The 15,339-nt window shown below is 36.8% G+C and overlaps 2 protein-coding genes across 2 annotated transcripts in view; both read right to left on the bottom strand.

Moving 5' to 3' along the window:
- Positions 1-10,668: 10,668 nt before the first annotated feature.
- LOC113237818 (histone H2A.V) lies at positions 10,669-12,585 on the bottom strand. Its single transcript, XM_026474499.1, has 5 exons — positions 12,446-12,585; positions 12,225-12,302; positions 11,932-12,045; positions 11,304-11,504; positions 10,669-11,216 (listed from the first exon to the last, which is right to left on the bottom strand). The coding sequence occupies exons 1-4, from the start codon at positions 12,446-12,448 to the stop codon at positions 11,310-11,312; spliced, it is 390 nt and encodes a 129-aa protein (XP_026330284.1). The 5' UTR covers positions 12,449-12,585; the 3' UTR covers positions 10,669-11,216; positions 11,304-11,309.
- Positions 12,586-13,989: 1,404 nt separating this feature from the next.
- Positions 13,990-15,339, bottom strand: part of LOC113237929 (ras GTPase-activating protein-binding protein 2) — a 32,672-nt gene continuing 31,322 nt past the window's right edge. The window contains exon 4 of the mRNA XM_026474647.1: positions 13,990-14,172. Coding sequence (XP_026330432.1) covers positions 13,990-14,172 — 183 coding nt within the window. The remainder of the gene's footprint in view (positions 14,173-15,339) is intronic.

Genomic DNA, 15,339 nt, shown 5'->3' on the forward strand with positions numbered 1-15,339 from the left:
CCACTCACTCACCCACGCACTCACCCACCTACTCACCCACTCACTCACCCACTTTATTTCAATTGAATTGATTCTTTAATCTGATTGAATTTCTTATTGCAATTTAATTGATTAACGCCCAACACTGCTGCACACGAGAAATGTTACTGTCAATATTATTTAGTGCGTGCGGCTAGCCAATGAATATTTACTACTATAGTCGTCACCAGGAGACCAAATTTGACAGCTAAAGAAGGTGTTATTATGTAGCTTTGAATGCGATCAACGAAACAATAAACAAACAATTATTAGGATTTTACTTGAGTTACAAAAATATTTAAATTTTATTGAAACATATAATATGAAAAAACATATTTGAAGTACTGTTTTCGTACGAGTTACAATATAAAATATAATTTTGAGTTACTCCGAAACGTCCTTAAAACAGTTACGTCCTAAAGCAATTTTTTTTAAATAATAGAGTTGCGTCCTAAAGCAATTAATCGCCAAATTTCACTCAGTCACTTCGATTTCTCGGAAAAAATATTGACTTATTAAATATTAAAACAAAAATGTATAAAAACAGGTGTATTTTAAATAATTATGTATATATTATAACATTACTGACCACACCTATTCCAAATTTAACAAATTTAACAGGGCCCCGTGAGAGGTACTCCTAGCCAGATTTGTATTTCCTTTTCTTTTTTGCAAATTTTGAATTGGCAACACTATATCAATCCAGCGGCACCCGGAGTCCGCGCCCGCGCACCACGCAATCTTTCGTCATCTTTGAAGTTACTGTGCGCTTGGTTATTTTTGAACGATTTTTCTTGTGACTCGGCTTTGCTCTTAGTCTGTTCCTGTTTTCTAAATTATGAACATTATTTGAGAATGTTTGTGGTTGACATTGATAACTTTTAACTTTTTGGCAGCCGAATAATTAAACATTTATGAAATCCTTGGTTTCTTGGTAATTTAATCTTTTTCATATAGTTGTTTTATCGACGAACATACTTATTTACACTAAATATTCGTTATTACGAATATTAATCATTTAGGAATATTATGAAATCAAAATTAAAAGAATGGGACACAATTCATCGGAATGAGGGACAATTTTACGAAAATGAGAGGAATTGCTACAGAATTGCAAGGAATTCTGTAAATGAATTGCTTTTAACAGAATTGCACGATTTGGCCTTTAGACCCCCAGAACAACAATGAACCGAAAAATAATCTAAACAATTACAAACTCTTAAAATTTCGAATCGATTTCTCGCGAAAATCGTATAATGTGAGTACCGATATGATTAGTATATTCGCGTGATTACAAGTGTGAAATTTGGCCTCTTATTTGACTTATGTGACGACATAAATTTTGAATTTATACTACGCTACACTGACGGATAACCAGCGAATCAGTAAGGAATCAGTGCTCGAAGTGCGTTTCGTTTCTGCAAATACAATTTTGAATTGTATATTTTCAACTTTGTACGATTTTTCATGTATCGGATAAAATATATCGATAGTACATATCGATACCGAATGGCACAATAATATCGGATTGATTCGATATATCGAGGGTATATCGATATATATATATATATATATATATATAGCACTCATATTGAGCCGCAATTAGATTACCTGTTGCCAAACAACAACAGAACGTCCACTTCAAAGAGATTCGTCCATTTCATAACAGCAAACATATTAGTGTCGTCCGTAACAAGGCGGTTCACTTAACGGCTAACATGACATGAGCATACCATTTTGGCTAACATAGTCAATTCGCACAAGTTTACAAATAGCGTATTCCCTGTGGCGTTTTAGGAACAACCAATAAATAATATATCTAACTGGAATAACAGATTCGAGGTCTGAATGATCTATGTTTATCGCAACGTATGACGCCGGTGCTTAGAGCGCTGGTAAGATTAGTTCTTTCATTTTAGCGTAGGCTACACTTTCATGTAGGTACCGCGTAAAATAAGTCTTCCCTATGTCAAGAAGAAATTGTTTCAACATTGTTGATATTGGATGCGTGAGCTGATATCAGGATTTTATCTGCCCTTCGATCCCTATATACTCACTTGATGAACAGGAAAAAAATAAAATAAAAAAATCACGGTACGGCGAGCGTCGCGTCCGGGTCAAGCCGTCAGTCATATGCCTATATGGGCGTCTCATGGTGGACCCGAACACGTGTATGGACTCGCGGGGGTTTGGTGGTTAGCTGTAGGGATGGACACGTTCGTCTGACTTTAGACGAAGCCCAAAGGCGAAGAGGCGCGGGGAGCAAATGACAGGTCACAGGCAATGATATTATACTTGTAAACTGGACATAGGACACTGCGACTAGCAACCTCCGGCACCATCCCCAAGAGCAGGACATCCTCCGGTCCCTTCGGCCAAGTAGGTTTCTGGGAACTGGAGAGACGCTTGAGACGTCCGGAGGTAAGCGTGCCGACAGCACCGTCACCTAAATGGAGATTGGAGTGGACTTAGAGTCAACGGCTTAGCGGTGGCAACTGTTAGCTCTGCAATCACAATGAGAAGTGAGGTGCTGTATGTACACGTGAGGTTGATAGCCAGAGTCACTATAATGAAATGTTAAGATACAAAGATATGGGCCCTTCGATACTTATTCCGTCATAAAAATAACATTGTATGGAACTGCTTTTATGTCGAACAAGCGTAATTTTCATCTCCATTCCATTCTCGCGTTATTTCCTCACTTTTACGATTCGGCGCCAACAACTGAACCGGAGTGTTTATTCTAATAATACGTGATGTATACGTGTTAAAGATTCAAAACTTATTGTAATGTTGTTTTTACATTGGTCTTTGGTCACTCTAACATCATAAAAGAAATACCTAAATTATTATGGACGCACAACGATCTTTATAGTTTTTTCCTTTACCTAGGACGCATTAAAAGTTTCCGAAACTGGCCACTTACATAAACAATATTTAAAAAGTAATTACAACATTTGAAAATGGAACTCTTTGGCTGTAGAATACAGTTTGTTTCATCTGACTGTCACTAGTTTTTACATTGTGGCGTCATTTTAGAAATTGTTTGTCTACATCACCATGGATTTAACCATAGATATAGAAAAAAAGGGGAATATGTAATTACGCTATGTAAGATCGGGTACCGAAGTCGCCACTTTTTAGCTTGTGTGCAATTCAAACTTTACGCTCTATTATCTACTACCATAGCTCAAAGATTTTGATTGGGTAGGGCTTAAAACGTGAAAACGACGTAACACAGTTTTAAAATTTAACAAAACTTAACTTACAGTCACTTTAGTAAGAGTTATATTACAATATTTCTTTCATCCTGGTTCAGCGATTCACCATCAGGTGGCGTTTTAGTAAAAGTGCTACTAGTATATAATAGCTAACTATTACACGTTAGATGGCGCTGAAACTCATTTTTCGTTACACTAAGAACTTACGGAGCGGTTTTCACCCGCGTCTGCCGCGGGACCGTGGCATCGGTAGAATATAATAGTTAAGTATGTAAAATTAGTAGCACATTCTACGGCACGTTTTACGCCTGTAGTAGTGACGGTTGCTCGCGGTTGCTGCGGCGGGGTACTAATAGAACCACGCAACGCGCGATCACCCGCTGTCTAGCAGAACCGGCGGGCGCGGATGGAAACCGCTCCGTGAATTGTTAACCTTATTAACCTTAAACTGACGCTACTCAACGAGAGATGTGGTCCTACCTAATCGATAGTTAGAAACCATGTGGCCATGTGGCATTTAATATTAAGAAGATATTCCATTTTTCATACTATACCTACACTGGTACGGGTGTATTATTACCTAGTAATAGCATGCATGCATGCAGCATATTAATATAAATTATTTTTATTTTCTTAATGGCGACCACTAGGCTTGGGCCAGTGTCAGTTTTATAAGAATAATATAAAACATATGGCGATCGTCGCCAGTGTCAGTTTTCCACGTTACGTTACCACGGGTTGATGAAGCCGTCATTGTCAAGCCGTAAACTCGGACCATCAACGAATTTAATAAATTAAATTATGTTGTTTTTTATGAAGGATTTATGTAGTTTTCTATAATTGTTTCTAATTTATTTTGCAAGCACATGTAAAATAAAGCAGATTTTATTTTGTTTATTTTTTAAATGTATTTGTTATGGCAATTTAAAAAAGTCATATATAATAATAAGAAAACCAATCTTTCGATTTTCCTGCAACTACAATACAACCTTAATACAACCTCTCTTTCTTTTATTTTTAACTCATTGGACAAACTTAAAAATTAAAAATACTCAACGTTTAATCTACGAGTATAATGGAATTGAAATATCTAAATTGTCTAAAACAATTATACGCATACATTTTTCTTCAAGCAACAGCAAAATACAAATTGACATGAAATTGAAACGGTTGTCCGAAATATGAGTTGTGTTAAAGTTAATCGAAATAAAATGTTTAGTAATAATAATAATAATAAAATAAAAGAAATAAATTTAACGTGAATGCTTTTCGCTTCGATATTTTAGGGACTTTAATTATAAAAATCATATAAGAAATTCAAACATTTCAGTAAAAATTTATTGTCGATAAACATCAGTCATCGTAAATGAACATCACTTAATTTTAGTCTAGAAATTTCTATGGAGACAAAAAGAAAACATTAAATTATAATAGAATTATTAACCAAAAATGCAAATGGCCCGTGTGTTATCTCACTGGTTTTAAAATTTTTGTTTTTACTCCAATTTTTACAAGGTGTATCGCTACAACTTGGCATTTTCACATTTTACGAAAGATCTTGTATGTATTAACAACGATCGCCATGTCCTGTGCCGATGTTTGTAGGCATGTCACCTGATCAAAATGATCATATCGAGCACAAATTAGATATCGAGGCGACACGAACCACGCCCCCATACCAAATCTCCCCTTTTTTCTATATCTATGGATTTAACTCGTGAAAATTTTTCTAGTATGATTTTCTAGGACTTTTAGGGTCGTATTCTAGAACTCTACTCAATGCTCAAGTTAGGATTGCACTGGAAACACAAGCACTGGAAATACGACCCTAATGGCAGGAACTTGAGTATGATTCGAGTGCTTTAAACCATACTCAAATCTTGACTTGAGCATTGAGTAGAGTTCTAGAATACGACCCTGCCTAATTGAACAGCTCAGCGAAGCTTCGCTCGGATTCAAACTGCTTTTGGCGATGAAGCACCACGCAAGACGCATATTTATATAGCTGGTTTGCTGAATTCAAACGCGGTCGTGTGAATCTGAGGGTCGTATTCTAGAACTGTATTCAATGCTCAAGTCAGGATTTGAATATGGTTTAAAGCACTCGAAATCATACTTAAGTCCCTGCCATTAGGGTCGTATCTCCAGTGCTTGAAATCATACTCAGACCCTGACTTGAGCATTGAGTAGAGTTCTGGAATACGACCCTAAGTGACGAATTTCGTGATTGTCGCCCGTCCACTGCTGTGAACAACAAAAACATCGATGCTGTGCGTCGTATGATCAAAACAGACAAGCATGTGACATACCATGAGATTCGGGCATCTTTAGGCATAGGCATGAGTCAAATACAATCAATAATATACAAAGTCAAATACAATCAATAATCAATGGTATTTTGGATCTGGTTTTGTGCCATGATTATGTCTCAGTTACTGTATGTCCGGACCCACTAGTGAAGGAAAATAGTTATCATAAAATTTTGATTGTTCAGCCGTCGTTTATTGAATTGGACCCGCAAAAAATTGAAAAACGTACAGCGTATGCCTATCAGCGTGGCGACTATAATAAATATGATTGTAAACGAAAATCAAAAAGCTGTAAAGTTTGCAAATAAACTAATAAATAAATAAATAAATAAATGCTACTATTTATCGAAAACCGACTGGTCAGCAATTCTTAACGAAGGCACTGTGGAAGATGCTACTAAAGTATTTTATGATATAATAAATCAACTTCGTGACCAATTCATACCTAAACGTCAGGTTATGAACTGCAAGTACCCTCCTTGGTACAACTCTGCTTTAATTAAAATTATAAAAGAAAAATTTAAATTTTTTAAAAAGTTTAAGACCTATGGTAACAAAAGTGATGAACGTACTTTTAATTTTTTACGTGATAGGGTTAAGAAAGTGGAGGATAATTGCTATAAAAACTATATTTCTACGATGGAATCTGCCATTGTCAATAATCCAAAATTATACTGGTCTTATGTCAAGAATATGAGGGGTATTAGTTCTTATCCTGCAACTATGAATTACCTAAATCAAACTAACGATACTGGTACAGGCATATGTGAGCTTTTCTCCACTTTTTTTAGTACAACTTTCTTGGAACAAGATCCTAATTCAACTTCGTTAATACCGTGATATATCTTTTGCACCAGCTACCTTATCCTCAGTGGAAATTACTAATATGCAGGTTTTCTCACTTCTTAAAGGCCTGGATCGTAATAAGTCAGCAGGCCCTGATACCTTGCCTGCTACGTTATTAACAAATTGTGCCCAGGAACTTGCTACACCAGTCACTATTCTATTCAAACGGTCACTTAATGAAGGCATCGTGCCCACTATATGGAAATCGGCATATATAACACCCATCCACTAGAAGGGGTCCAAAACCAAAATAGAAAACTATAGGCCTATCTCTAAATTATGTATACTTGCTAAGGTCTTGGAACGTGTGGTGTTTAACAAGCTATATGAGTCTATCAAGTCAAGTCTCATACCGCAACAACACGGTTTTCTGCGAGGTAGATCCACAGTCCCAAATTTAGTAATTTTTAATGAGTTTTTGACTTTTAATATGGACGAAGGTAACCAGATTGATGCTGTGTACACAGATTATAGTAAGGCATTCGATCGTATAGATCATAATCTTCTATTATCTAAATTATTAACTACCTCGGTGGCCGAACGGTTACCATGCCGGACTGCCACGCAGAGGTCCCAGGTTCGATTCCCGGGCCGGGAGAAATAGTTGTATGGCCTACAATCATTTCTCTCGTGAGTTTGGGTGTAATTTGTGGTTGTCTATGTGTGTGTCCATGGCACCCGCGACACAGGGTTTCCCTAGTGCGGGGCTATGTTGAGTGTGTGCGTTATTAACTCTCGGTATACATGGTGATTTGTTTAGATGGTTTACATCGTATGTTTTGTGTAGTACTCAATGGCTTTGCTTCTTCATGGGTAACTATTCCTTCTGGTGTTCCCCAAGGTTCGTTACTGGGACCCCTTTTATTTGTGATATTTATTAATGATATCGGATCATGTTTTATAAATTCAAAGTTCTTATTATTCGCTGACGACATGAAAGTTTTTAAAGTTGTGACTCGACTCTTTTACAAGAAGATTTAGCAAGACTGGATATATATTGTACGACTAACAAACTTGACCTAAATGTATCGAAATGTTATTATATAAGTTTTACTAGAAAGCGAAATATTTTCAATTATATTTATAAAATTAAAAATTGTAATCTTGCTAGGAATGCCTTTGGATCTGATTTGGGTGTAATTCATGACAGTAAGTTATTGTTTGACCTGCATATTTCTTACATATATGATAAAGCTTACAAAGTTTTAGGATTCATCATTCGTACATCAGAACGGTTTAAAAATATGAAAACCCTGAAAATCCTTTACTGCACTGTTGTTCGTAGCCATCTTGAGTATGCATCCTAAATTTGGAATCCTAGCTATGATACTTACTCTAACAAAATTGAAAAATTACAGAAGAAATTTACTAGATTTTTAAATTACAAATTTAAATTGCCCCAATTGGAATATGTATATCGTTGTAGAAAATTTCATCTGTTACCTTTACACCTGCGAAGAAATATAGCCGATGCCTGTTTTTTGTTGAACATCGCACAGAGTAAGATTGACTGTCCTGAGCTCCTTAGTAACATTTTACTCAAAGTTCCAGTTAGAGCATTTCGAAAGCATTATTTTCTCCATGTTCCGGTTGGTCGTACCAATTTTAGAGGTAATAGTTATCTGCCAAGATCATTAACATTATTTAACCAGCTCAATGATGAAGGTCGCATAGAACTTTTCTGTAATAGCGTTATGAATGTAAAAGCTATTATGATTGATAACTTCTTATCAAATGACTTATAAGGTGATTGTTGTGTTTTCATAATTAGATGTATCATTGTAATTTTAAGCTTGTGTTATTGTAAGATTATTTTCTTAAGTTCAAATGTGGAAGCTTTTAATTGGCATCTGTTTGATCATACTTAAATCTATATTGTAAAAGTAGCTGTAAGCTCCCCAAATATAGTAAAATAAAATAAAATAATACTACACCTAAGTACTACACAAACATTTGGGTGTGAAAAAGCTGTGCTCTCGGTGGATCACACAAAATTTGACTGAGGCTCAAAAAACGGATCGCGTTATTTGGTGCAATGCCATGCTTTGGAGTGCCATACATGTTTTCAAAATCGGTTCATTCGTAGTACGAAAAAGTGTATTAACGCTAACGGAGAATACTTTGAGAAACAATAAATTCATTTCTGATCATTTATAGTATTTTTTTCTTATTCATTCCAGAAACTTATAGTGTGCCTCACGTATTTAAGAAGACGAAGCGTGAAGCGTCCGCAAGACACTGGCCGCTACCAACCAGGCGCCGCAGGCGAGCCCAGTTGTAGATTAGTGCTCGAAGATAATGCTTTTTTTATCTAAGATCTTCCAGTATTGTCCTGTTCAGCGCCCTCCTGAACCTTCTGTTATGGCGCGACAAACATTTTCTTCATCAACTGCTGATGCTGTGAAGCGAAGCCATTCAGATAACATTAATGTACAGGGTCAAGAGCACGTCAAGCTTGCCACTTAAGATTTAAATCCAACCCTATGTCGCTTACGATAAGAACGGTCCAATTTGTAATGTGAAGGTCCAAAGTGTCAAGCTTGACGTGCTCTTGATTATACTACGTATGCTAAAGTAAAGTTAATATCCTGTATGACCACGACAGCGGTCACTGTATGGAAACAGGCTCCTTCATTGCGTGGTAATTTCTTCCACTTGGCTTTCTATAACTGTACTGTGTAAAAAAAGTTTAAAAAACAGGATGGCATTAACTTGATTTATTTACAAAGTTGGACTATAAGACTATAATAACAAAGAACAGTGACAAGTTTCAATTTAAATAAAATTGCAGGACAGCAATGTATGTATAACAGTGTTGCCCTCTCTACAGTACATTGCTGTGCCCAACAGGGTCCCAAAGCTCTAATTTAAGCGTGTCCACCTGCTACTAATGTAAACTTTTGGGAATGCAATAAAGAATTGAGTATTGAGTATAATGGTTTAGTTAAAAAAATCAAAGAATTTTTATTACAAATTCTAAGTAACTTATGCAACACACATACATTACGTAGTAGGTACCTAATGAACATTGATGATTTATAACCGCCTCCGCGGCCGAACGGTTACCATGGCGGACTGCCACGCAGAGGTCCCAGGTTCGATTCCCGGTCCGGGAGAAATAGTTGTATGGCTTACATTTATTTCTTTCGTGAGTTTCTGTGTAATTTGTGGTTGTCTATGTGTCCATGGCACCCGCGACACAGGGTTTCCCTAGGCCCCTATGTTGTTTGTGTGCGTTATTTAGAATCTAGTGCAATAGTAGTTCAAATATTTATGTTTTTTTTTTTATTCGGTTCACAAAACTGGATACAACTCTTAAATCAAATACAACAGATTGGTTAACATTATAAGGCGAGAAGAGTGTGTCCTTCTAGATGTGAACACAGCGTTTCGTATTTAAAACAAAGTGCTTAAACAAAATTATAATAAATTAAGATTTACATATCTACTATTTATGAAATAGGAAACAGACAACTAAAATTCATCGCGCAGTCACTATATAATACATTTTCTTATTGAGTTTCTAGCTGAGACCACAGAACAAGAGAATATGTCAAAATCATATCTGATAGCATTATAATAAGAGCACATGCGATACACTGGACTGTGTTGACCAAGGTTGGTTCTGCAAGTAGGGAGTGCGAAAGTTTTACGATTGATTAGGCGACTTCCGGGACGAGGTACAGATAGATACAAGCACTCGAGTATGTCAGGAGCGTCGATGACACCATGAATAATCTTGAATAAAAAGATCAGGTCAAGCGATTTTCGGCGTTTTTGCAATGAGGAAATATTAAAATAAGAGAGACATGACTCATATGAAAATAACTGCTTACATTTAAAATGAGTTGAAGGAAGCCCCCAAATAACAATAGCAGAATATTATATTGAGACTATCGATCGTAGGCCACATTTACATTCGTTACCATATATTTTGAGACTTATCCAAGAACACCCAACTCACCTAAGAAAAATTAATTTCTTTTCGAATTTTGCACTGAATTTTCTTGTTTGGCTTTTTCTCAATATTCTTATTTGCTCATATCAAATCAAGTGTTTAAACGAGAATACAAGTTACGCTGGAAATAATCTCATCACTGAGGGTCATGCAAGATCGAGATCTGCTAGTGCAAACAAGTGTAATTTTCTTGTACATTTAAAGGAGAATATACATTATCTACAAAACCAGGGAAACAAAATACATTTTCATGCAACTCAGCAGATAACAGATGGTAGGTAGACATAACCAAAGGAAAAACAAAATTATTGGAGCGTCCTCAATATATTTTAAAGATCAAAATATTTTCTTACAACTTGTAACAGTTCAATCATACCAAATTACAATTTAAGAACAACATTTGTTATTTAGTCACTTAAAAAAATACAAAATGCTGCAAAAAGAAACTACAACAGCTTTGAGTTTATGAACAAATAAAAAACGCAGTCAGTTGAGAATAAAATTATTTATGTGCTCACCAGCTTCGTGCAGCTAAACACTGCACCTTCGCTCGCTCGCTTCGCTGAAGCTGGGTGACCTAAATAATTATTTTCTGTCACCAATAATCCAAAATACAGCAAATTAAAAATGAACAAACCAAGAAAATTGAACTTAATTCTAATACAATCATATTTAAATTTCCTTATTCCTAAGTATTCCTAATGCTTAAAAGCTAGATTTAGTCCGGACCAACATTTTGCTGAAGTCATTCCACATACCACATCACTATTTTAAAAGAAAACTATGTCTGTTCTTGATCAGCAGAAGAATATATGTAGAATTCACGTCCGGGATCAAATGCAATATGAATCAGATTCTGGATACCTGTTGAGGAGAACATAATCAGGCATTTTGCATAAATGTTGATAAGTAGGTACTAAAAATCAGATTTCTGTAAATATTAAAACATACCTATGATTAAACAGGTGCTCCGGGGCCACCTTTTTTCCCAATGAGAGATTTGTGAATATGTGGGATAACACCTCCACCCGCAATGGTTGCTTTGATCAAACTGTCAAGTTCTTCATCTCCTCGAATAGCAAGTTGCAAGTGCCGTGGCGTGATGCGCTTCACCTTGAGATCCTTAGAAGCGTTACCCGCCAGTTCCAGAACCTAAAATATAAAAGTTTTACTAGGTAGGTATGTACTTAGTAAACATTTACCTAGAGCACTCATGGCAGGTAGCACTGACCAATATTGAACATATCCAGGACATTTTAAATTATGTTGTAAAGTATATATTATGTAGTAGTCTTTCTCCTGCTCGGACAATAACGATTTCAGTAATTAATGTCCCTCGCGAAAACAGTGGGATATGTAAACATTGTTTCCCGCCAAAATACAACAACAACGACTATGTATATAAAAACGTCCTATTTTCGTAATTAAGTCACGAAAATGAAAATATACAATGGGAAATCACTTACCTATATATAATAGGTAACACAATTACAGAAAGCCTAGAGGATGATATTGTAAATAATTACGTTGTGTAGATGCCGCCATATTGCAAAAGGGGACGCGTAGCGTACCTACTCACCTCGGCTGTGAGATATTCCAAGATAGCTGCAGAGTACACGGCTGCCGTTGCACCAACGCGTCCATGACTTGTAGTTCTATTTTTCAAGTGCCTGTGAATTCTTCCTACCGGGAACTGGAATCGGAAAACAATGATATTTCTTTTTCTATTGATTAATTTCACAATGCTGCCGCCGCCATACTACAGAAGTCATGCATATTATTCAATTTTATAAAATATTATTAGAAAAATTACCACACACAATTTAAGTAACCTAAATTCATCAAATTAATTATTAAGTATAATTAATATACCTGCAGTCCAGCTCTTGCTGATCTGGATACTGCTTTCGCCTTTGCTTTACCTGAATCTTTGCCCGCTTTACCACCAGCCTAAAAATTGCGAAAAAAACCATTAATTTCGATCGTACAAAGCTGAAACTTTGCCAGTACATGTATCACACTAAAGTCCACCGAAAATCACAATAACATCACCACAAAGAGATCTGATTTGCACGAAATCTTGCAAAACTCACCATTTTGAAACGTGTAACACACAATCACTACTCAATGAACAACCAACCAACACACACAGGAAAGGCGCCAAGCCGAATCAACTACACGAAGATGGTAGCTCCGCCGCGCCCTCTCGAGGAAGCGTACAGGCTAGCCAACTGCACAGCGGAATTATTCTAAATTGGTGTTACCGCCAATCAGCGTCGTTCATTTCGGCGGGCTTGCGCTACAGTGCTGCCAAGCTAAATCCGAATGACGGCAAATGAACAAACTATATCTTCCTTTTTTTTTTCTATTCCTTTATACGCATAATTACATGATTGAGTCGATGCAATATCAAATGACTTTGGTTGATATCGCATACAGTGAAAGACGGGTTGAATCAATCACTTTGGAAAAAATATAGAATAAAATTGAAGATAATACATATTACTGATTAGTATACGGTTTAAATCATGGTTTTTAAAAATTGACACGAAAGAATAAAAACACAAACTTATCTCGAAATTGTATAAGAAAACCGCTGTGTTCTATAAATCAATGATTCTTTTATATCAACCTTTTTATATCTATAATTATATATTTTTTTATATCGACCTAAATATAACAATTATTACATACGATATTATTGTAATTCAAATGGCTTTATTGACGTGTGTAAAAAAATAAATTCTGAAATGAAGACAGTGCCCGACCGCTCGACACGCGCAATAGAACCGATCCAGTAGGGGAAAAATTTGAATTCGATCTGAGAATTGTAGTGTGGCGGTTTTAGACGTCGCCTATTATCACCGGCTGGCTGTGGTGGTCTCTTTGGACGAGAGTCGCCAAGGAGATTGTCACACTTGCCGAAAATGTTTGACAGTTTTTAGTTACCTACGTAAATGGTCATGTCAGCGATTGCAAATTGTTTGCCCGGTTTGATAAAAAGCTATTTGTAAAAACCACGAAACATTATAATTATATCGCCATTCACGAAGTTCACGAGGCCGTTTTATTGTTCGTTAGGGGAACGATAAATTCCCCAAATTGGTGACCCCGACGTGTTATCTGGGCGGCCTCGAACATTTGCATGAAAAGTCCGACGACTTTGATTTTACGTTTGTCAAGAAATAAAAGTTTACAAAAATGTCAAAATGCAATGTAGAAGATGAAGTAATACAAATTGAAGGCCTCATACTCCTTTCTAACGCTCGCTGGAGTTTCCATGAAGGACCGGCTCCGACATTTGGGTGACTGCGACTTGTGAGCAGTTACGTGCGAACGTGCGTTCTACGTCATCTACCAGTGGTCGCGACGAGTCACGCTCCCGTCGACAAACGGGGATTTTGTATTTATTGTATTTTTTTTTTAAGTTCACGAAGCCGTTTTATTGTTCGTTAGGGGAGCGATAAATTCCCCAAAGTAGTACCGACTCTTAATCAAAATAATATAGCACAACGCTAAATGAAATATTCTATACTCCTTAAATTCATTATCTTGCGTTGCAGTTCGTCTAGCGTTCGGCGATGAGACGAGCAGTATTTTTCCAACTCGAGTTACTAGAGTTCATGTGATTGCTGACTCAAGTTGACTCGATTCGGTGTCTGATGGAGCAATCGCGAGTAGCCAGAGTGATGCGGCGTTTATTCATAATATGAACTCGAACCGACGACGATTCACCGAATTGGGCATGATCGGCCGGCCGCTCGCGAGTCGAGCGTGCTCCGATAAGATCGCCGAACTGACCGAGCGAGTAGCCGATGCGCTATACGAATATTACGTATGAGGTATTCAGCTTGGCGCGGGGCGGGAACCGAATCGAGCTAACTGGAGTTCACAAAAAAGTAGGTTGAGTTGATTCGTTGTGGGAGGAACTCGACTGGCCCGTCGCTTCCAGCGCGTTTTCGAGTATTTATGGAAAGCTAGGCTGCCTTTAAAGTTATCGACCATCGGCGGATCAAAACAGGCCGCGACGGGCGAGCGCGGGCGCGCTCGGGCGGTCCTCTGATACTACGGCACGTTGAAGCTAACTCACGCGGCGCGAATCGCGAAGCGGGCCTCGGCCCGGGGGGAGCCGACTTTGTAGTGCTTCACAGAGACGATCACTAAATGGTCTATTTATAGCTTCAAAACTCTTCTGCACACGATATGCCACATTGCGGTCACAGTAATATAAGGATACAGCATGGCCAGAGAGAGACCTCTGTTTACATATCTACCTCAAATTTATCTGTTTCCTAGGTAAACAAATTTACTTACAATGGAAATCATCGCATTGATTAAATCTATTGTCCAATTAATTTCATTCGTCAGGCGAATTCCCCTTAAGAATAAGTAAAAACCATATAGGTTGTAAATAAACGGATTTTGTATACTTACATTTCGTTTTACAATACATTATGCATTTCAAATATCATAATCGATACAACCTGCAAGAGCCGAACGGGTTCTAAAACTTACTTGGACTATAAACTACAAGTAAGCTGTATAATAAACAACACTTAGTGTAAAGTTTTTATTTAAATTTTTAATATCAATCAGAATTTTATAATAAATTGCTCCATCAATGACTATGCGATTATATGAAGACGACTGTTAGAATTCCTCGTATTAATGTTATGTTTACCCATAACACTATTTTTCATAAAAAAATTAGAATTCTTTTAAACAATTTACATCGATAAAGTATTATTTTACAGCTGTATTTTTTTGTGATGTAAAAAAATAGCTTTATTGATTACTTTAAATTGTTAAATTTGTCTTTTTTTGTAAATTGTTTCAATTCAAAAACTGAAATCGCATTAAAAATATTGTGATCTGTTGGGAAACCATCTGAAATATTTTTCCAGTTTAATTGAGTCACGACCGGTCGGGTTGCTACAAATCGTACAGCAATTTTAACTGCCTCTGTGGCCGAACGGTTACCATGCTG

The sequence above is a fragment of the Hyposmocoma kahamanoa genome, unplaced genomic scaffold, assembly GCF_003589595.1.
Source record: "Hyposmocoma kahamanoa isolate Upper Pololo Valley unplaced genomic scaffold, ASM358959v1 94, whole genome shotgun sequence".
NCBI lineage: Eukaryota > Metazoa > Arthropoda > Insecta > Lepidoptera > Cosmopterigidae > Hyposmocoma > Hyposmocoma kahamanoa.

Excerpts from the sequence above, each read along its gene's own strand:
- LOC113237818 (XM_026474499.1), bottom strand. Across the intron at positions 12,046-12,224 it reads CAGCAAGAGCTGGACTGCAG|TTCCCGGTAGGAAGAATTCA; the intron begins GTATATTAATTA and ends TTCCGATTCCAG. Across the intron at positions 11,505-11,931 it reads TGGAATATCTCACAGCCGAG|GTTCTGGAACTGGCGGGTAA; the intron begins GTGAGTAGGTAC and ends TTTATATTTTAG.